General features: G+C 49.1%; 1 protein-coding gene across 1 annotated transcript in view; it reads left to right on the forward strand.

The window, feature by feature from the left end:
• Positions 1–21,469, forward strand: part of LOC112647578 (uncharacterized) — a 45,617-nt gene that overhangs the window by 274 nt on the left and 23,874 nt on the right. The window contains exons 2-3 of the mRNA XM_049109724.1: positions 4–119; positions 12,339–12,476. Coding sequence (XP_048965681.1) covers positions 4–119; positions 12,339–12,476 — 254 coding nt within the window. The remainder of the gene's footprint in view (positions 1–3; positions 120–12,338; positions 12,477–21,469) is intronic.

A 21,469-nucleotide genomic window follows, 5' to 3' on the forward strand; every position in this document is an offset into this window, starting at 1 on the left:
AAGCTGTGCTTCGCGTGGGGCGGGACTTCCGGGAGGGCAGAGCCCGGAAGCGCGGTCCCTGCGCGCGACGCTTGGCGTTTCCGGGTGCGCGGAGGGCGCTGGAGGTCGGTCTCCCGCAGGTGTGTTGGGCCCCGCTGGGGCGAGTCGGCCCCGGAGCTCTGGTTCTTCTCTGCGGGCGTGGTGGTTGGGGGTGGATTAGAGGGAGCCGTGGCGTGGGAGACTCGACGGGTTTTATTCCCGGTGCGATTAGCGTGAACGCACGCTTCCGAGGACTGCTTCTGCCGTCTGCTGGGGAAGCAAGGCAGGAAAGGGGGTTAGGGCAGCAAGCTCTGCAGCAGCAGGGTCTCGGCTCACCAGTTGGGTGATCTTGAAGAAAAAAGATTCTTTTAAGATTTTATTTACTTCTTTTAGAGAGTGAGTGAGCAGGAGCCGAGGGCGCTGCAGAGGGGGAGGGAGGAGCAGGGAGCCCGGGCGGGCCCGAGCCCAGGACCCGAGCCCAAGGCGGTGCTTCAGGCCTGAGCCACCCAGGGGCCCGAATGGGACGGTCGCGGCCGGTGAGCCTCGGTCTCCTTATCTGTAGAGGGGGAGGGGGAGGGGGAGTGATAGTATCTCCGCTCTACGGCCTTTGTAGTTAAAGGTCCTTCCTAAGGAGCTGTGCAGAGCGCCTTCACGGGGAGGGAAGAGGCGCTCAGTGAGTGGTAGCAAAACTAGAAGGAAGTAAAGATGCTTCAAGCCACGTGAGATGTATCGAGACGGCTGACGGGGACGTGCTGGGCGAGCATCTCAACCGGGGAGGGCCGCTTTTTTTTTTTTTTTTTAATGATTTATTTTTTTATTGGTGTTCAGTTTGCCAGCACACAGAGGAACACCCAGGGCTCATCCCGTCAAGTGCCCCCCTCGGTGCCCGCCACCCAGTCACCCCCACCCCCGCCCTCCTCCCCTTCCACCACCCCTGGTTCGTTTCCCGGAGTTAGGAGTCTCTCATGTTCTGTCTCCCTAGGGAGGGCGACTTACCTGGAAGCCCCACTCATGGGAAAGGGGCTGGTGGAAGGTTAGCCAGCAGCTCTGCAAAAATGCCTTCTGGGGCCCCTGGGGGGGGGGGGTGGGGAGGGCTCGGTGAAGTGTCTGCCTTCTGCTCAGGTCGTGGTCCCAGGGCCCTGGGATCGAATCCTGCATCGGACTCCTCCTTCTCCCTCTGCCCCGCACCCCCAAAGTTTTTTTTTTTTTTTTTTTTAAGATTTTATTTATTCATTCATGATAGGCAGAGGGAGAAGTAGGCTGCACGCAGGGAGCCCGACGTGGGATTCGATCCCAGGACCCCGGGGTCACCACCTGAGCCAAAGGCAGGCACTTAAACCGCTGAGCCACCCAGGCTGCCCTCTCTCAAGTCTTTAAAAAAAAAAAAAAAAAAGTGTTCTGTACTCGGAGTAACCTTCCTCTTGGGGGTCAGGAAAACACATTCGCTACTGGACACCCCTTAGAGGGCTTACACACAAAGTTATGGCGCTGCCATTCCTGCAGGTTTTCAAAATAAAAGACAGTACTTGATGTGTGAAATGAAAAGGCAACCTACAGAAAGAGAAAAGATTTGCAGATCATGTGTCTGTTAAAGGGCTAGTATACAAAACAGGTAAGGAACTACAAGTCGATAGAAAAGAAAACCCAACTTAAAGATGAACCACGGGGGCATCCGGGTGGCTCAGTCGGTTCAGCATCTGCCTTCAGCTCAGGTCATGATACCCGCGTCTTAGGATGGAGCCCTGTGTGGGGCTCCCTGTTAGCTGGGAGTCTGCTCTGCTTCTGCAGCCCTCCCCTGTTGGTGTTCCCTCTCCCTCTCTGTCAAATAAATAAAATCTTAAAAAAAAAAAAAAAACAAAAACAAAGAAATACATCTCCCCCCTCCGAAAAAACATACAAATGACCAATCAGTGCATGAAAAGGTGTTCAATATCACTAATCAGGAAAATGCAGATGGGAACCACAAGATACCTCCTCAAACCTGTTAGAATGGTTTTAGCAAAGAGACCAAACAAGTGTCAGTGGAGTAAAGGGATCCTTGGGCACTGTTGGCAGTCCTAATTGTTGTAGCTGCTAGGGAAAACAATACGGAGGTTCCTTTAACAAAAAAAAAAAAAAAAAAGGGAGATCCCTGGGTGGCTCAGTGGTTTAGCACCTGCCTTTGGCCCAGGGTGTGATCCTGGAGTCCCAGGATTGAGTCCCACATTGGGCTCCCTGCATGGAGCCTGCTTCTCCCTCTGCCTGTGTCTCTGCCTCTCTCTCTCTCTCTCTGTCTCTCATGAATAAAAAAAAAAAAAAAAAAAAAATAGAACCATAGGATCCAGCAGTCCCAGTTCTGGGCACATCTCCAAAAGACATGAATTCACTGTCTTGAGATCTATGCACCCCCATGTTCCCTGCAGCATTATTCACAATAACCGAGACCTGGAAATAACCTGAGTGTACATTGATGGATGGGTAAATAAAATGGGAGATATGCATGTATATCTCTGTATAGATATACACATTTATAACTATGAATATATGTTTGTAAGACGTTTATGCAATATGTAATACATGTAGCATTTATAATTATTGCATATACACATAAATAATACTATTCAGCAAACAAGGGTTTGCAACATCAAGGATGGGACTTGAGGGCATAATGCTAAGTGCAATAAGTCAGAGACACACCTACTGTATGATCTGAATTACAAATGGAATTCAAAAAGAATTGAACTAGAAACAGTAGGTTGGTGGTTACCTGAGGGTGGAGGGTGAAGGTGGTCAAAGGGTACAGACTCCAGTATAAGATGAATAAGTTCTGGGGATCTAAGGTGCAACATGGTGCCTCTAACAATACTATATATTCGAAAGTTACTAAGAGAGTAGATCTTTAAATCAGACCCACCCAGATTCCAGGGGAGGGGCTACAGATTCCACCCTTAGTTGAAGAATCAAAGACCCTGCAGAAAGACACCAGGAATGAAGAGCCTGTGCTTCCCCAGAGCCCTCTGAGCGCCCTGTGAGCTTCCGTGAAGACGTGGCCATCATGCAGAATGAACACTGGTGTGGGTTTCCATAGATGTACAAATATGCATATGTAACTTACTACTCGGCTCTCTGGTATCTACACCTGTAGGTATGGTTGCCATGAGTCGGTCCCCTCGCCCAGCCATCTCTCTGTGTATCTCACCAATCTTAATTTCCGCATCCACAAAGCTGAGGCAACCCTGGGTTCCCGAGGCTCTCCTGATCTGACCAAAGGACACCTGCTCTGGGGACCTGAGGCTCCCATTGGCCTTCCTCAAAAACACACTGATTCCTGAAATGTATTCAATCAACACATGGAGCTTATGCTACTAGGTCCTAGATACTGTTGGTGTACAGATCAGAACAGGATCGACACAGTCTTGCCACCCAAAAGTTCAGAGCTGGTGTCTTGGGGGCTGGGATGGAGCCTGGCCCTAGGGCAGAGGAAAATGTTAGAAGAGAATGTAGACCATCAATGATGTTCTTGTCTTCATTGGGTCTAACTCAGGTGTTCCTGCTTTAGATCCCTGGAACCCAGACAACTCCACAAGATAGTTTTTGAATCAGAAGTTATTTTGAAACAAATCCTATAGTCTTCCAAAGACCAGTTATATTGCCCTCAAGTTGCTCAGCAGGTTCTCCAAACCACCTATCTTTGCTTACTAGGAACTTTGAAACAGTTCAAGCAGGACTTCCTTAGCTTCCCAGCTCTGTGCTCCAGGGCAGTCACGTTGCTGTCCTTCCAGGCAGGAGGAGCCCTCGGCATGCTTTGCTTATTGATCTAACCCTCTGTATGCATCACTTCATTTAATACTGCTCACAAATCTGCTGGGATGTAATCATAACCCCCTTTCACAGGAGTTAAAACAGGCTCAGACAATGACTTGCTTATGGTCTACACACCTGCCAGACTTCATAGCCTGCAGGCCTAACCAAGCCAGCTTATCAGTGCCTAGGGATAGGATTCAGATGTTTTGGCCTAGGCTCCTCGTTCAGGGAGGGACTCAGATTTAAACTTTGATAGTGGGATCCCTGGGTGGCGCAGCGGTTTGGCGCCTGCCTTTGGCCAGGGGCACGATCCTGGAGACCCGGGATCGAATCCCACATCGGGCTCCCGGTGCATGGAGCCTGCTTCTCCCTCTGCCTGTGTCTCTGCCCCCCCCCTCTCTCTCTGTGACTATCATAAATAAATAAAAAATTTAAATTTTGATAGTATTTCTATCTGAGGTTACACAGTCAATACATGAGCAGGATTGAATGAAAGTGCTTTTCATACAACTTTAAACTTGGGTGCCCTTACTGGATCATACGGTCTATACCACAGGTCAACAAGAAAAGGCTTGGTGGCATGGGACACCTGGGTGGCTCAGTGGTTCAGCATCTGCCTTCTGCTCAGGTTGTGATCCCGGGGTCCTGGGATCAAGTTCTGCGTTGGGCTCCCCGCAGGGAGCCTGTTTCTCCCTCTGCCTGTGTCTCTGCCTCTCTGTGTCCCTCATCTATATTGTAGATTAATTTTTTTTTTAGATTTTATTTATTTACTCCTGAGAGCGAGCGAGAGAGGCAGAGACACAGGCAGAGGGAGAAGCAGGCTCCATGCAGGGAGCCCTACACGGGACTCGATCCCAGGTCTCCAGGATCACGCCCTGGGCTGAAGGCAGCACTAAACTGCTGAGCCGCCCAGGCTGCCCTACTATAGATTAACTTTTAAAATAAATCTTGTAGGTATCTTGGGCATAGCAACATGCTGTTGCATCATTGTGTGTTAAAAATACCTCTTGTGTTTTCAAGAATACTGCCCATTTTTGCCAGAAGGGAGGAAGATGGGGGGAATGAGTGAAATAAAGGGTATCAGGTGCACACTTAGCCTGATGAGTGCTAAGAAAGGTATAGAATTGTCAAATCACAATATGGGACACCTGGAATCAATATAACACAGTATGTTAATTGTACTTAGATTTCAAAAGAGACTACTACCGTCTTTAAGTCTCTGGCATATATATTAATATATCAAGAGGAAAAAAGAGAGAGAGAAGTGGACTCAACCTGTCCGAGGCTCCAAGAGGCTTCAGTTTGGCCACGGTTCATGCCTCCGATGCTTTATTCTTTGGATCCTCGGTGTCAAGCACAGTGCCCAGGACTTGAGGTGGGGTGGAGGGGCTCAGTAAGTGTCCGCTGGAGGCACAGAGGGCCTGCCTGGTGTCCATCTGCTCCGGCTGCCACAATACAACATCACAGACTTGGGCGGTCGGGGGAGCATGGCCAACAGAAGTTAATTTTCTCACCGTTCTAGAGGCTTTCAGAAGTCAGGTCAAGGTTACCAGGGCTGGTTTCTCCTGGGGCCTCTCTTCTTGCAGATGCCCGCCCTCTTTCTGTGCCTTTCCATGGATTGCCCTCTGTGAGTCTCTGGTATCTCTGTGTGTGTCCAAATTCCTTCTTATGAGGACACCAGCTGTGTTGGATTGGGGCCTACCGTAGGGGCCTCATTTAGATATAATCCCATCTTTAAAGACCCCCCGTCTCCAAAAACAGTCACGTTTTGAAATCCTGGGGATTAGGGTTGCAACCTCTGGATTTTGAGGGGGGCGCAATTCAGCCCCTAGCAGCTCACTCTACCCCTGCCCCACACAGTAGAAGGAAGGACATTGGGGGCCCTCTCTCCGTGAGATCCCAGCTGCTAAACCTGAACCACAGTCTGAAATGAGGGGATTCAGACTCCGGCCTAGAGGCAGGGCGAGAGGCCGTGGGGCACCTCTCTCTCCCCGCTTTATTGGAATAGTCTTCTCACGTGCAGGGAGGCTAGCCCTTCCACAGACCTAGCAGGTGCACCCAGCTGGCCCTAGGCTGGAGCGATGAAGTCTTCTGATTATCAGCACACCTTCTAGATCCGTCCCACATCCTCAGTGAAACATTGTCTGGGTGGCTCCTCCAATCAGCTGGCCCTGAGGCTCTGCCTGCAGGTGTCACAGGGTAACAATCCCGAGGCTTGCGATGCCCGCCCTGACCACTAAGGGGCGCACCGGACCCGCCGCCTCCACCTGGTTTTAGGGCTTGTTTTTAGCGCCACCAAGTGCTAAGCACCGCTCGCGGTAGAAAGAAGGCACGAAGGCACCCTTCACCAAGGAGCTTGTGAACTGGCCGGCGGCTGGCAAATGTGACCATAGTATTTTGCCCTCACCAGTTTATACGACTGGTGGAATTTCCAACCTACATTGGTGACCCATCCACCCAGTGCTAGCCCTCTGTCCCTCCAACGATCTGTGTCACTCTTATACACTTCAAACAAAGTGAGGCACATTATCTAGAGATTTTTTTCTTCTAACTTTGGGTCTCTCTCACTTCAAGCAGCTAGTGAGCTACCTCCCTCTCTCTCTCTCTCTCTCTCTCTCTCTTAGATTTTATTTATTTATTCATGAGAGACACAGAGAGAGGCAGAGACACAGGCAGAGGGAGAAGCAGGCTCCCTGCGGGGAGCCCAATGTGGGACTCGATCCCAGGACCCCAGGATCACGCCCTAAGCCAAAGGCAGACGCTCAACCACTGAGCCACCCAGGTGTCCCACTAGTGAGCTACCTCCAATGTCCCTGGACCTCTGTAACACTCAGGAGTGCCCACCTGGGGCATCTGGGCAGAGGGACCAAGGTCTTTCTGACCCAAGATGATAAGCATCTTAGATCCCTGTGGTCTGATGACTGGGCACATCATGGTCCCCCCTCCATTTGCCATGATGAATGTGTCACCTTCATCTCTACCCCATGTGATGGACTGAATTGTGTTCCCCTCAAATTTTAGGGTGGAAGCCCTCACCCCGTGTAAGCCCCAGACATTTGGAGATATGCGGCAACAAAGATAATTAGGGTAAATTAAGTAAAATGAGGCCTTGGGGGTGTACCCTGATCCAATCTGACTAGTTATTTCTAGAAGAAATAAGAACCACAAGGATGACTTCACACAGTGACGGTCCACGCGAGGCCACAGCGAGGTGGCAAGTGTCTGCAAGCCTCTGAAGAAACCAAAACTGGATCTGGGGCTTCCAACCTCCAGAACTGTAGGGAATACGTGTCTGCTATTGAAGCTCCACCCAATCTTTGGTATTTTGTTCCAGCCTGAGCAGACTAACGGGAACCTGGCATGGCCCTTGGGAAGCCCTGGGGAACCTGAAACCATGAGGTCTGAATTTTCTGCCAACCCAGCACAGTGGCTCAAAGGAAGGCGAGAGGAATAGAATTGTTTTTGCACGGCTGAATGTTTTTTTGTTTGTTTGTTTGGGAATCCTATCCAGACCACCAGGAAACAACTGATTTGATGGTTGGGTGTTAGGATGGGTGTTAGAATAGGTTAGCAGGATGGGTGTCAGTGATGGTGTGCTCGGGGTACAGAAGAACGGTGTCAGGGAAGGCTTCTCACAAAAGGCTTTGGGAAAGTTAGTTAGTGGGAGCTTTCTAGAATGGCAACACAAGGAAAGCCGTTCTAGCCAAGCAAAAGGGCCGGACACATGAAAGGCAGGAGTGTATCCAGAACATGACTCATGTGGTTCACTGAGTGCCAACTCCGGGATGGGCACGCTTCCGTGAACTTCAGCGTATTATAAGTCACATAACCCTCACAACCATCCCGCTGGCTGTGCGCTATTATTGTCCCCATTTCACAGAGGAGAAACTGAGGCACAAAGGGATTACCTGCCCGAGATTACAAAGCCTGTAAGTAACGGAGTTAGAATGCAAACACAGGTCCTCTGTGTCCCCCATCTGCATCCCCCCACCTCACTATTTAGCCCCCCCAAATGGCTGCCATGACTGGGCATAAATGAAGGAAGGAGCAGGGCCAGGAGGTGTGCCTAGAAGCCAGCAAAAGTCAGGTGATGGAGGGGAGGGCCCTGGCGTTTTAACTTTAGGCTGCAGGCCAGGATTACTCGGGCTGGGGTTCCCAGACCCCGGAAAGGTCGTTGATCTACTATGGGGGGCCTGGGACATGCAGAAGAATTCTTCAGTTGGCCCTCTTCCCTTCGAAGTTCTTCTGAAGTGATCAACACAATCAGTACAGGTCTCAGGAATGGCTGGCCGCACACTTCCACACCTGTAGTTGCATTTCTGGTCCTGGTCCTGCTGGCACCAGGGCAGCTCCCAAGGGACCAAGGTTCACTATCTAATTCTTAGCCCACACTGGGGTTGTCGGATACACTCTCAGGGACTTCCAGATAATTTTTTTTGTGCAGTGCAGTTCCTCATATCACTCAATTTGAAAAACACCACAGCAGGATCCTAAGGCGGGGGGCATGGACACAGAGGCCAGATGCTGGGGACCCAGGTGTGCCTTGTGTGGGGGCTGCTTATGGCCCAGGGCGTCAGGAGTGGTCCGGGGAGGAGGGGTGCCCCTGGCACAGCTGGCATCTATGGAGACAGCATGGTGCCGACAGGGGTCTGTGGAGTCTGGGGTCCTGGCTTGGGTTACCTAGCCAAGTAACCTGGGGCAAGTTTCTTTTTCAAAGATTTTACTTTTACTAATTTGATAGAGACAGAGAGAGAGAGTGCGCACAAGCAGGGAGAGCTGCAGGCTGAGGCAGAGGAATTAGCAGGCTCCCCGCCAATCAGGGAGCCCAATGTGGGGCTTGATCCCAGGACCCTGAGGTCATGACCTGAGCCAAAGGCAGGTGCTCAACCAACTGAGCCACCCAGGTGCCTCTGGGGCAAGTTTTGTAGGTGGTCTGGACCTAGCTCCCCAGGATACAGGGAGGATTACAGGAAGCAGTAGAGGCAAAGGCCTGAAACAGGCCTGATGCATGGTGGTCTCTTCCTAGTCCTTCCCTCCCTCCCCTTTCTCTTGCTCTCCCTCCTTCCCTCCCCCCTGCCCCCCCCCCCCCCCCGGCCTGTCATCCTGCCCTGGTCTCCCCGCTAGCCTTTGAGAGAAGACATTGGGTGGGGACTCAAAGGGGTGCAGGGAGGCCTGAGGCAGAGCAGCATGGCCTGGCTCAGGGTAGGGATGGTGCACATGGAGGGAATGCCCACACCAGGCCGTGGTCTGAAGTGGAATCCTCAGAATCCGCTGATGGATGCAGGGTGGAGGGGGGATAAAGAAAATTTGGGAATCAAGGGGAACTCCACGGTTTTAGCCTGGTTACGTGGGCAGGTGGTGTTGCTTTTTGCAGGGTGGTGGAAGGCAGAGGACAGCAGGTTTACTGTCAATAGAGAGAGGCCCATTTGCATCACATTATGTTTGGGTTGCCAATCGTAGATGGATTTAGTGAGCAGTTCCTTAAAACCCTGGAGCTTGGGCGTGTGGGTGGCTCAGTGGTTGAGCATCTGCCTTCAGCTCGGGTAGTGATCCTGGGGTCCTGGGATCAAGTCCCACATCGGGCTCCCCGCAGGGAGCCTGCTTCTCCCTCTATCTGTGTCTCTGCTTCTCTCTCTCTGTGTCATTCATGAATAAGTAAATAAAATCTGGAAAAAAAAAAATCCTGGAGCTCACTGAGATCTCTTGGGGTGAGTATCTCAGGCCATAGATAATATGCGGCCTCAACCCGGAGACACAGCAATATTCCCAAAACCAAAAACCAGAGCAGAGGAGCTAGATCCAGTAAAGCAGGCTGAGAATGAGGCACCCACAGGGCAAATTCAAGCTGCCAAATACCTAGAGGTCAAGGTCCACCAGAACAGAGGAGAGGCCACGAGTGGCTGCATTGTCCCCACTCTGCACACTGCCATCAGCTGATCCTGGCACACCCATCCCCAGCCACAGACAAGACCTCAGAACCCTTCTTAACACTGTTTCTGGCCACCACCGCTCATAGGTTACAGATGGCACATGAACTAAATCTGTTTGCCTTTCCCAATATAATGCCATCTCCTAGTTTGGTAGAAGATGCAAGTGAGTTTCAGAGATATTTGTCCTCCCGATATTGCACCAGAGTGGTATGGCCCAGAGGAAAACCGTTTAGGTGGATTCCAAAATATTTTTTTGTGCAACCATTGGGCATTAGTCAGGCTTCTCCAGGCTTCTCCAAAAAAAACCCCCAAAAAACAAAGAACAACAACAACAAAACAAACCAAACAAACAAACAAAATAAAACAAACAAAAAACCAACAGAGACAGAGGACAGAGCACGTGTGTGTGTGTGTGTTTGTGTGTGGTTGGGTGTGGGTGTGGAAGAAGGAACAGATTTATTTGAAGGAATTGGCTTATGTGATCATGGAAGCTGGTAAGTTCACAATCTGCAGGGCGAGCCAGCAGGCCAGACACCCAGAAGAGTTGTAGCTGCGTCCAAAGGCCACGTGTTGGCAAAATTCCCTCTTCCTCTGGGACTGGGATGCTCAGTCTTTTTTTCTTTTTTTCTTTCCGCTCAGACCTTCAACTGATTGGACAAGGCCCACCCACATTCTGGAAGATCATCTGCTTTACTCAAAGTCTACTGATCTAAATGTTCTCTTACCTAAGAAAACACCATTACAGAAATGTCTAGTATAGCGCTCGACTGAATATCTGGGTCCTGTGGCCTGTGACACATCAAATTAACTATCATGTATTGGTTTAGATTGGCTGGTTTTAGGACCCTGAATTAAAAGTAAGTCTTGGCTGATGTTAGGAAGAAAGGTGGAAATGGGGAGAGTGCTGACTGTCCCTTGCTAGGGGAACATCTCACAGGGGCCTTGTCTTTGCTGATTATCAAGGCATCTGAACTATAAGTACCTGGATAAGAGCAGTAAGGGCTGCAATTTATCAAGCACTTGCTGTGTACCCAGAACCCTGTTGAGCACTTGCTGTTTTAGGGATTAGCTCCTTTGGGATCACCCAGGCCCCTGTGTGGGCTCTGTTGCTCCCCACCAGGACTCTGACCCAGGAAGCCAGCTGCAGAACCTCTTTCTTGGGAGCCAACCAGTAATTCTGGTCCCTTCTCCACAGATTGGAGGATATTTCTCAAGAGGGATGGTAGGGGGACACCTCGGGGGGCGGGGGGGGCTAAGAGGTTGAGCATCTGCCTTCAGCTCAGGTTGTGATCCCTGGGGTCCTGGGATCGAGTCCTGCATCAGGCTACCTTCGGGGAGCCTGCTTCTCCTTTTGCCTATTTCTCTGCCTCTTTCTCTTTCTGTGTCTCTCATGAATAAATAAATAAAATCTTAATTTATTTCTTAATTTAATCTTAATAAAAAAAAAAAGAGGGTTGGTGGGGCAGGAATTCCTCTTCTCCTCAGGGTCCTGAAACCAGAGCCCAGAAGGTTTCTTTGTTCTCTGCTCCCCAGTCTGCCTAACCTACCCCACCCCCTGCCCAAGTGGTCCCTGCTGTTTTAGATGAGGGAAGTGCAAGGGGGGCAGCAATCTCTTACATTAAAAAACGTAAAGATGTAATGCCCCTAGTTCGTGAGAGTCAATGGCATCACCTTCTCTGGGCCACATATTTTACTTCCTTTCTTCTTCCTTCCATCTGTTTTCCCCAGTGTCATAATGCTGTAAAGGAGACGGGAGGGCTGTGTGCACAGGATTGCAAATACCTGACGATCATTTACTTAAGACGACCCTACAAGCTCCTGTTTTATAAGAGAGAGAGAGAGACAAAAAAAAAAAAAAAAAAAAAACCTCATAAAGATCTTCTTGGATGCAGCTTTATGTTCATACTCCTGTTCCTTCTCCACCCCCCCCCCCACTACCACCTAAAGGGAACTGGTAGCAACCAGTCTGCTTTACAGCTCAGCTGGCAAAATGCCTGGAGAGCAGCCAGTGGCCTGGGTTCAATCTACTGATAAGTCATCAATGTCTTTCTCACCCAAAACATCTGGTTTAGGAACCTGAGTTATGAGCTAATATTAAATATAAAAGTTTATAGCATCACATATATAATACTGTTGATTAGAAACATCAAGAAAAGTAATTGACTGGAGGGGACTCTGTGACCAGCTGGTTGAACATCTGGATGGGATCCAAGGGGGCCTGAATTGAATTCCCAATCCATCCATTCTTTCTGGGCTGGGATATTAAAAGGTTCTGACTCTCTTTCTTGGATACTAGCGTTTTGGTTTTATATATATATATATATATATATATATATATATATATACACACACACACACACACACACACAAACAGGGGTGCGTGTTCAGTGCACTGGAAAAGACTAAAATAAAATCATTACAATTTTTATCTCCTCTCGCGTCCATTCATTAGACGTTTATCGGTTTTTGTTCCTTCCTTAGCTACAGCCTGTTATCAGCCCTGACCACTTGGTGGCAGCGTACGCTCATTTTTTTTTTTTTTTTTCCGACTGAGGCCTGAGGTTTGTGCGGAAGAATGCAGCTGCCCCACTCCCATCTGTTTTGCAGCTGAGCAGCGCAGGAGGGGGACCAGCTCCTACCAGTCAGTCTGGGACTTTGTTCTCAGGGGGCTTCACTTGACATACATTACTGAGTCGTCCGCGGAACTCCTTTGCCAACTGCATTCCTGTGACCAAGAACCTGAAGGTAACCAAACCTTCCGTGGATACTCTATGTTCTGTTTGCTGAAGAGTGGCTTCTGGCCAGGACACAGTGGATTTGTCCATCTTCTCTGCTCTACACGGGGTCCAGGACTCTTCTTTCTGTTTGTCTGTCTTTCTTTCTTCTTCTTTTTTTTTTTAAGACTTATTTATTTATTCATGAGAGACACACAGAGAGGCAGAGACACAGGCAGGGGGAGAAGCAGGCTCCCTACAGGAAGCCCAGTGAGGGTGGGACTTGATCCCAGGACCCTAGGATCACAACCTGAGATGAAGGCAGATGCTCAACCACTGAGCCACCAGGTGCCTCTGGACTCTCCTTGCAAAGAGTGTCTTTTCAGGTACAAAGCAGTTTGCATCTCATGCCTCAACTCGGACTGCTTCAGAGCCCCTGCAATGAGTATTGTGTTAAGAAGGACTCTGAGGAGTGCACTTGATGGGATGAGCACTGGGTGTTATACTATATGTTGGCAAATTGAATTCAAATTTTTAAAAATGTAAAAAAATCCATTAATTAGAAAAAAAAAAAAAGTAAAAAGAAGGACTCTGAGGTCCTTACTGCCCAGGCCCAGAAGGCAGCAATGTGATGCTTGATTATTGACAATGTCAATATAAGGGTATTTGCTACCCTTATACTTTACCATGGGATGTGGAAAGGGCGGTAGGAAGTTATCTGCTATATGACATCCTGATTGGATCTGCATCGTTTTATATCCTCCATTCCACCCCAATTTTTTCCTGCATTTTTGCATCCTGAAAGCTGTTGCTCGGGGAAGGACAGTGAGCCTTCCTCATCATACACACGATCTCTCTGCCCTGTTGGTCCTGAGCTTCAGATAGAAGGAAGTCACCCTGGTGACCCCTTTGCTCCAGGGCACTGCAGGCAGAGGCAGCGAAAGCCACGCATCAGTGTGTCACTGGACCAGTATTGATCGAGCACCGGCGAGAGTCCAAAATAAAAAGGTAGAGATGAGACAATTGTTAAAAAGCTGCCAACTATTCACAGAAGCTGGTCTTCTGAAAAAGTGGCTCTGAGAGCACAGGTTCTTAAAATGTGGATCCTCGTCCAACAGCATGAGTGTCACCCAAGAACTCGTCACAAATGCAAATTCTCAGGCTCCACCCTGGACCCACTGAGTCAGACACTCAGGGGTGGGACCCAGCCCTCTTGTGCTACAGCAAATCCTCCCAGGCATACTGATGCCTGCTCAGGGTAGAGAACCAATGCTTTTGAGTAAAGCCTTCCCTCTCTCCACCCCCCTTCTTTCTTTCTTTTCTTGTTTGCTGAATTCCTTTGAAGAGCCAGGTACAAGATTATTTTGGTCTCTGCACTCATGGAATTTACATACCAATGGGAGAGACAGTGACACTGTGGACCTCTGAGGGCACAAACCAGGGGCACCTCACTCATCTTGGGGAATGGGAGCGGAAATGCAGATGTAGGCAGTAAAACCAGAGCAAAGGGTAAAATGTTAGACCAGAAAAATACAGGCAAGGCAATTCTCAACTTTCCTTTTCCTGCTCTGAATTAATAATTCTCTGCAAACTACTCGTGGACCTCACCTGACACCCTGCTAGGGGGTATCGGGCCATTGGGGTGGAAATAGAGTCCGGGCAGATCCTGCGGATGCATGACCCACAGGGCCAGGAGAAGACAGGGCAATCCAGAAGCCTGGGGCAGTTCCCAGGGATTGTTGCCCGGAGGGATGCAGGCCTGCAGAGTGCCAGATCTAGGGATCATTTTGCAAATCAGCCTGGAAATCTAGATTTGTTCTCAGTGAAATTTCCCGGAAATGTTTATAAACACTCCGTAGGCCAAGAAAGAGATGCGTGGAAGCCAAATTTGGGTTCCTAGGAATGTCTGGCCTGTGGAGCGTTTGTTTCTCTGGCCGCCATCTAGTGGTGGCAAGGGGTTGGTGCACGCTTTATCGCCCCTGGAGCCGAAGGGACAAACTTCTTTCTCCTCCTTTCTTAAATCTGCATTTTGATCTCCAAAAAATATATTGTTAAGACAAGGTTTTGTCCTATGGTTATCCTCCTCCTCCTCCCCCTTCTGGAAAGCGAGTAAGCCGAGGATGGGAGGCAGTGCTGCAAGGTTTCATAGAGGCCCGGGTGGGGTGTGTAATGACAGCCAGGCTTGAGGCCCTGCTCTGCTGCAGGGTGAGGGGCTTGGCAGGGTGGTTCCAGCCGCCTGAATGAAATATGATCAACATTCTGACCTGTCTGGGTTCAGGTCCTAAGAGCTGGAATGAACGTTAAGGATGTTTAGGCCGAATGGACATTCTGGGCCACCTCCCCGGTTGCTGAAGGCTTTTTGTGGTTGAACTTTATGGTCATCTTTAAATATTCCACCCCCGCCCCCACCTCCCTTTCCCAAAATTGTCTGCAAAAGTCTTTGCATGGGGAGAGCTCCTGGCCTGAGTTAGATTCTCCAAGGGGCCTGTATCTCCGGGGGATGGAAGGCTGCAAGTCTGTAGCACCGGGTCCTCCAACCACAGTGGACAGGAGTCCTCCGTGCAATGCATGCAGCTGGGCCCTCTCCCCAGAGCCTCTATCACAGAAAGTCTTGGAGGCTTGCTTTCAGCTACAGACTTGGACAAAACAAGCCAACAGCACCGCTTGGTGATGGCAGCATTTCCTAACTGCATCCTTTGCTATGTTGAAAGAGTCTAAAGATGCTGGGCAACAATTCTTCATTCTGGATGCTAGACTTAGTGACTTTCTGCTGAGAAGCCAAAAGAGAATGAGCTGGACTTTGAAGGAGGGGGACGGGGAGGGGGGCTTGACAGCATGACAGCATCATGACACCAACAGGTGGGATCTAGGGCTACAGAGTATGCTTACTCCCAGCTCGCCCCCATGTTTCTGCCTTGGCCCTAGAGGTTGCTCAGAGGAGCTGCATGCGGTGGTGCTAAGGGACCTTCTCTCCATCCTCCTGTGCGCTCCGGATGTCATCAACAGTTTGACTAAGTAATAGCAAAGACCCCTAAGAATTTCTGGAACCTCGGGGCATCTGGATGGCTCAGTGGTTGAGCATCTGTCTTTGGCTCAGGGCAGGATCCCAGGGTCCTGGGAGGGAGACTGCTTCTCCCTCTGCCTGTGTCTCTGCCTCTCTCTCTCTCATGAATAAATAAATAAAAATCTTTAAAACAAAAGAATTTCTAGAACTTCAAATTCTGTGTCCACCTGCCATTTCTGGTTCATAGGAGAAAGTCCACAGCTTTCTGTCGACACCGTCATGCAAAGTGATGGCTTCCTCATCACACATTGTGGATGCCCGGCTGGGGGTGGGACATGCACCTGCTCTGTGATGTCTTACCATGTGAGGTCCTGGCATGATGGGGACCCAGCCTTCCACCCTCTTCCCTTCTCCTCGTGGAAGCTTCTGGAACAGCACTCTGGGGGTGGCCAGGGCTTCCTGTGAACCTGACAAGGGTAGTGATTGGCTTTCAGAGGCTGACCCCAGCTCATCTCCTATCTCTTCTACCTTCTGGGACTTCCTATAGTCCCTCTTCTGTGTTGACCTTTCCCTGCCTATCTGCAAAGTTAAGAGATGGCTCTTTGCCATTCTCTGCCTTTTGAGGTTGTTGCCGGGACAAGCAGGAAAATAAATGAAAAAGGCTTTGAGTTCTTCACAGAGCAGGTCCTGCAAAGCAGATGTTGGGTGGAAGTTTCCAGATGACAGAAAATTGTACCAAGGCTTGAGGCAGGCTCTGCTTTACTCTTCCAGAGGTTAGGACTTTCCAGCTAGGGTGGTGGCCAAATTCACATAAGTAGGGGGAAGCCCTTTGCAGCTGGGAACTGGGTTGCTGGGTAAAAGGGTGAGAGCCTCAGATGGGGGATAGGGGGCAGGTGCCTCCCTGACTTGGGGAAGTGGAATTTCAGGAGAGGAGATCGGTTTTGTTTTTGTAACTCCTCTCTTCCTGGACAGAGCATGCGCACCAGGAAGGTTCTAGGTTTGCAGAAAAATGGGCAGCACTCCCTGCAGGGACATCGCTAATTCCCCTCCCTGCCCTTCCCGGGTGTCCCAGCCTCAGCCAGGAGAGGCAGGGGCGCGGGGGAAAGAGCCCTGCATGGGAAGCAAAAGGTTCACTAAGCTCTTGCCCCTGCTCAGGGAGAACGAGGTGGGCCCTGGGGCATGTCCTTTCGTCTCCCTGGGCCTCCTGTGGAGTGTGGACATTGGAGCCAATTCCTGGAAAACTTTAGGATCCTGCGCTCTTGCCTTTCTGCTGAATAGAGAGAAGGAGCAAGTTGGACACATGGAAGGCACTTTGCTTTTTGAAAACTTTGGCTCTCCAGTTTATAGAATGATAATTCCCAGGCAGAAATGGCCCCCCACCCCCAATCACTCGGAGTGCAGCCTGATGAGATTCCAGTGCTGGCATCAGGACACGGAGGGTTTACATCTCTCCTGATGGCCCCCGGGGCCCCTTCTTGGGCACAGCTCCTCCTGGCCCCAGCCAGCTCCTGACACATGCGTCTTAAGCCACATTTCTCCCTTTGGTTCCCTGGGTCAGCTTCCTGTGGCTGCTGTGACAAATGACCACAATCTTCGAGGCTTAAAACAACACAGATTTGTCCTCTTATAGCTCTGGAGCTCAGAAGTCTAATATGGGTTGGCAGAGCTGTGTTGCTTCCGGAGGCTCTGGAGGGAGGGGAGTCTGTTTCCTTGTCCCTTCCTGCTTCTAGAGGCACCCACATGCCTCGGCCCATGTCCTTGGCCACTTGGATCTCGTTGTCCATCCTCATATCTTCTTCTCTGACTCTCCTGCCTCTGTCTTATAAGGATCCTGGGGACTCACCTGGGCCCACTTGGATAATCCAGGCCAATCTCCCCATCTCATGGTCTTCACTGTGATTGCATCTGCAAAGCCACTTCTGCCGTGGAAGGCCACAGGTCACGGGGATCAGGACGTGGACGTTTTTTGGGGGGCTATTCTCCAGCCCACACCTTCACACCACACAGGAAGGACCTCAAAGCCTGCACCTGAGCTTCCCAGGTCAGCCCTCCAACACGGGGCCCACGTCCACCAGCTCAGTCCTAGCTGGCTTTGAACTTCTACTGCACAAACCAAGAAGGTTGTGTCCCTGTTCAAATGAAACTAATACTAGCTAATGTTGATTTTGCCAAACACTTTCCTAAGCCTGCTTCTGCCCCTCCCCACTGGCTTGCACTCTCTCTCTTTCTCTCTCAAATAAATAAATAAATAATCTAAAAAAAAAAAAAAAAGGAAAGAAAGAAAATTGAGACACGAGAAACATAAGGAGCCATCCCAGTCACACACAGCTACACGGGGTCCCTCCTGCCAACCACCGCGCATACACACACTGCCCCTTCTAGAACCTGCCACCCCAACACATGCCATGTTGGCATGCAGATTATTCTGAGCTGAAGGCAGTTGAGAATCAGCAGATGTAGGAAGGGCTCACTGCTGATCTCCCCCTTTCTACCTTAAAGCAGGTCATAAATTCCCCACGAGGAAGTATGATCCTCATAACAGTTCTGATCGGTAGTTTCTCAAGCAATTATCTGATGCCAACTAGGCGCCCTGAGATTCACATCACTTCTGACACCTTCTACATGGAGATTGCTCAGGCTTATGAGACTACCCTCTCCCCCAACTTCAGACGCCAAGCAAGTGTAAGTTAGAGACCTGTGTTTCTAACCTAGTAGCTATAGACCTGGTGGGGGGGTGGGGCTCCAGCAATCTCCTTCTTGGGTTTGATTAATTTGAGAGCGCGACTCACAGAACTCAGGAAACCAGTTTACTTATTAGGTTACTGTTTACTACAAAGGATATTAAAAGATGTGAATGAACAGCCAGATGAAGAGATGTGTAGAGTGAGGTCCCGAAAGTAGAAGCTTCTGTCCATGTGGAGGCTTAGCACATGGATGAGTTCTGGCCTACCAATCTGAATGCTCTCTGAACTCTACGTCTGGGTTTGAATGGAGAATCCATTGCAGAAGCATGGTTGATTAAATCATTGATCATTAGAGATTGATAAAACCTGTAGCTCTCCCCCCTCCCTGGCAGTCAGGGGTGGGCCTGAAAACTCGAACCCTCTAACTGTGGCTGTTTCCCCTGGCAAAGTATCCCCTATCTTTAGGGGATTTCCAAAAGCCACCTGATGACCTCGACTCAGGTGTGGCTGAAAGGGGCTGATTATGAATAACAAGACACCTACCTATATCACCTTTATGGCTCTCAAATGATTTCAGGAACTGAGGACATGATAACAAATATTATGGCAAAAGATGCTCCCATCACTCTTATCTCCTAGGACACCCCAATTTACAAGCTGAGAGCAGGAACAGAGACCAAACTATGTATTTATTGTAAATCACAATATCTCAGAGAGCTCCCTTCCCTGTATCTATACCGGGAAGAGGAGAACCCTGCCACCAGAGCCGGGGAGTCCACTCTGAGAAGAATCTGTACAGACAAACCCACTAAAATGATCCCCATCTTCCTTTTGTTTCTCCCATATTTGTTCTACTCACATTCTCACAATTTAGCGCCCCATTTCCTTTGTCTTGTCTCAGTTTACTTATTAGGCTACTTATTATTACAAAAGATATTCAAAGGTACGAGTGAACAGCCAGATGCTCATTCACGTTTCCACAATGGATCTACCGCTGTTGGTCAAAATGCTGTAGAAGCTCTCAGGCCTTTGGGTCTCCACTTCTTATACAGGAAGGTGTCCATGTACGTAAAAAACATTAACATCAAATACAATGATGTTTCCTCTTAGTAATTTCTCATCCACTAGTCCGTGCCGTGCTCCTTGGCGATAAATTCCCACTTTTCCTTCTTATGTTTCAAGTTGAGCCTAGCCTCCCTCCCCAGCTGCAGTGGTCCCTACATTTATCTAGATAGTTTCCCTTAAATAAAGGCTTCCTTATCATTTTCAACAAGTGTCATGAGTAATGTTCTCATTAACACTGGTGGGGAGCCCGCTTGGCTTTCAAGACCACGGTCAATGTTACTGCTTCGAAAGAGCCTTTCCCGCCTGTTCACATCACTCCTTGTACAACAAAGAAGCGCAGACAAGTTTCAGTGGGATTCCAAGACATGGACACAAATCATTATAAAAAAACAACACATTATGGGACGCAGGATTCATTAGACGACCAGAACCCTATGTGTTGTAGGAGGAACCAGGCAAGTGAATGTCCAGAAAGAGGAGCTTAAGGACTAGGGAAACATCAATGGTCAGACCCCCCTGAAGCCCTAGCACAGAGTATGAGTCAGGGTTCATGGGGCACTCTGGGAAGCATATGCGTCTAAATGCCTGAGCTTTCAAACTTTTTCATGACAATCCATAGTAAGAAATACCTCTTCTATTGAGATCCAGTAGGAGGATCCTCCAGTAGGACACACACACATACACATATATGAACATGGGAGAAAAAAAACTTCCACAAAGCAACACTAATCCCTACTATGTGCAACTGTGATACAGTGAAAAGGACCTGGTCTTTGACCCCTAGTTCCTGGCACAGCAGCTCCTAAAATTCTTGAAATTTCCTGACTGAGAGGAGTGTCTTATGTTATCCACAAGGAGCCCCTTACAACCCATTCCATTGTGCTAAGGAGGTGACTCTCCATTGGGCGCCTCCCTAGACAGCTTCAGGATGGGGGCTGGTCATCAGAGGAACTGACCTGTGAACAAGGTTACAGCTGGCAGCCCCACCCTCTGACCTCCTGGGAGGGGAGAGGGCCTGGAGATTGAGCTAATCACCAATGGAAAACAATTTAATCAATTGTGACTTCATAATGAAATCTTGTAGAAGACTCAGGGTGATGAAGTTTGAGGAGCTGCTGGGTTGGTGAGCACACCCAAGTCCACATCAACACCACGGGGATGTAGGGTTCTGCACTCAGGACCCTCTTTGGAGGGTACCCCACCCTATGTACCTCTCATCTGGCTCTTCATTTATATCCTTGATATATTCTATCAAGCCTTTTCTTACTTCTGTGAGTTGTCCTAGCAAATTATCAAAGCTGAGGGGTGTCATGGGAACCCCTAAATTAGTAGTCAGCCAGCAGAAAAAAATACAGGGGCCTGGAGACCCCTGCCCTTTGCAGTTGGCATCTGAAATGGACCTGAGCCCTTAACATGTGGCATTTGCACTCATTCAACTCATTCGTCAGAGTTGAATTGAATTGCTGGACACTGGCTGGTGTCAGAGAGTTGGAGAATTGGTATTTTCAGCGGCGTAAAAATGACAAACACCAACATATGCTAATAGTTTCTATTCTCTTCTATTAATTTTCATCTTATTCAATTTGTTTTTTTTTAAGTGCTGTTTGTAACCAGCTAAATTGATTTCATAACTCTCTACTTGATCACAAATCATGGCTAAAACACTGTAATGTACTCGAGGCTTCTTAAGAAGCAGGAACATTGAAATTTCCTTGACTTTTTCAATGACTAAGCCAATATCCAGGATGGAAATGGCACTATTGCAAGTTCGTGGAATATATGATTGAATGAATGGATAGATGGGTAATCTTTTGTATGGTCCTCACTAGTTCGGGGTTCAGTTTTAGAAAATCTCCCCCAGGGACATTCAGGCTTCATTAGTGTGATTTCTTCCACAAATTCAGGTGAGTTTTGCCTACTGGAATTTCGGTTTATTAGGGCATTGTGGGACCCGTTTTGATAGGGGTAATTCTCCTGTGTCAGTAGGGAGAGTTGGCTTGCCAAGTACAAAATTCATCAAAGGGCGTTGGTTTTTCCTGTGTGTTATTTCCTTCAAGGTGGGATAACTAGATAAATTGCCCCTTTGGATTCTGAGATGTTCATCTGCCAGGAGCATGGCCAGGGCAGCTCCTCCCCCAGTCCTGAGCTTCACAATAATAGCTGCTGTATAGTCCTCAGGTTGGCTCTTTGAACAGCCATGAAGACCTCAGAGGTCTCCATTCTAGGTGGAGATTTATGGAACATCCCAACCTCATCTGTAAGGCGATGCTA

Source organism: Canis lupus, chromosome 5 (genome assembly GCF_003254725.2).
Source record: "Canis lupus dingo isolate Sandy chromosome 5, ASM325472v2, whole genome shotgun sequence".
Taxonomy (NCBI): Eukaryota; Metazoa; Chordata; class Mammalia; order Carnivora; family Canidae; genus Canis; species Canis lupus.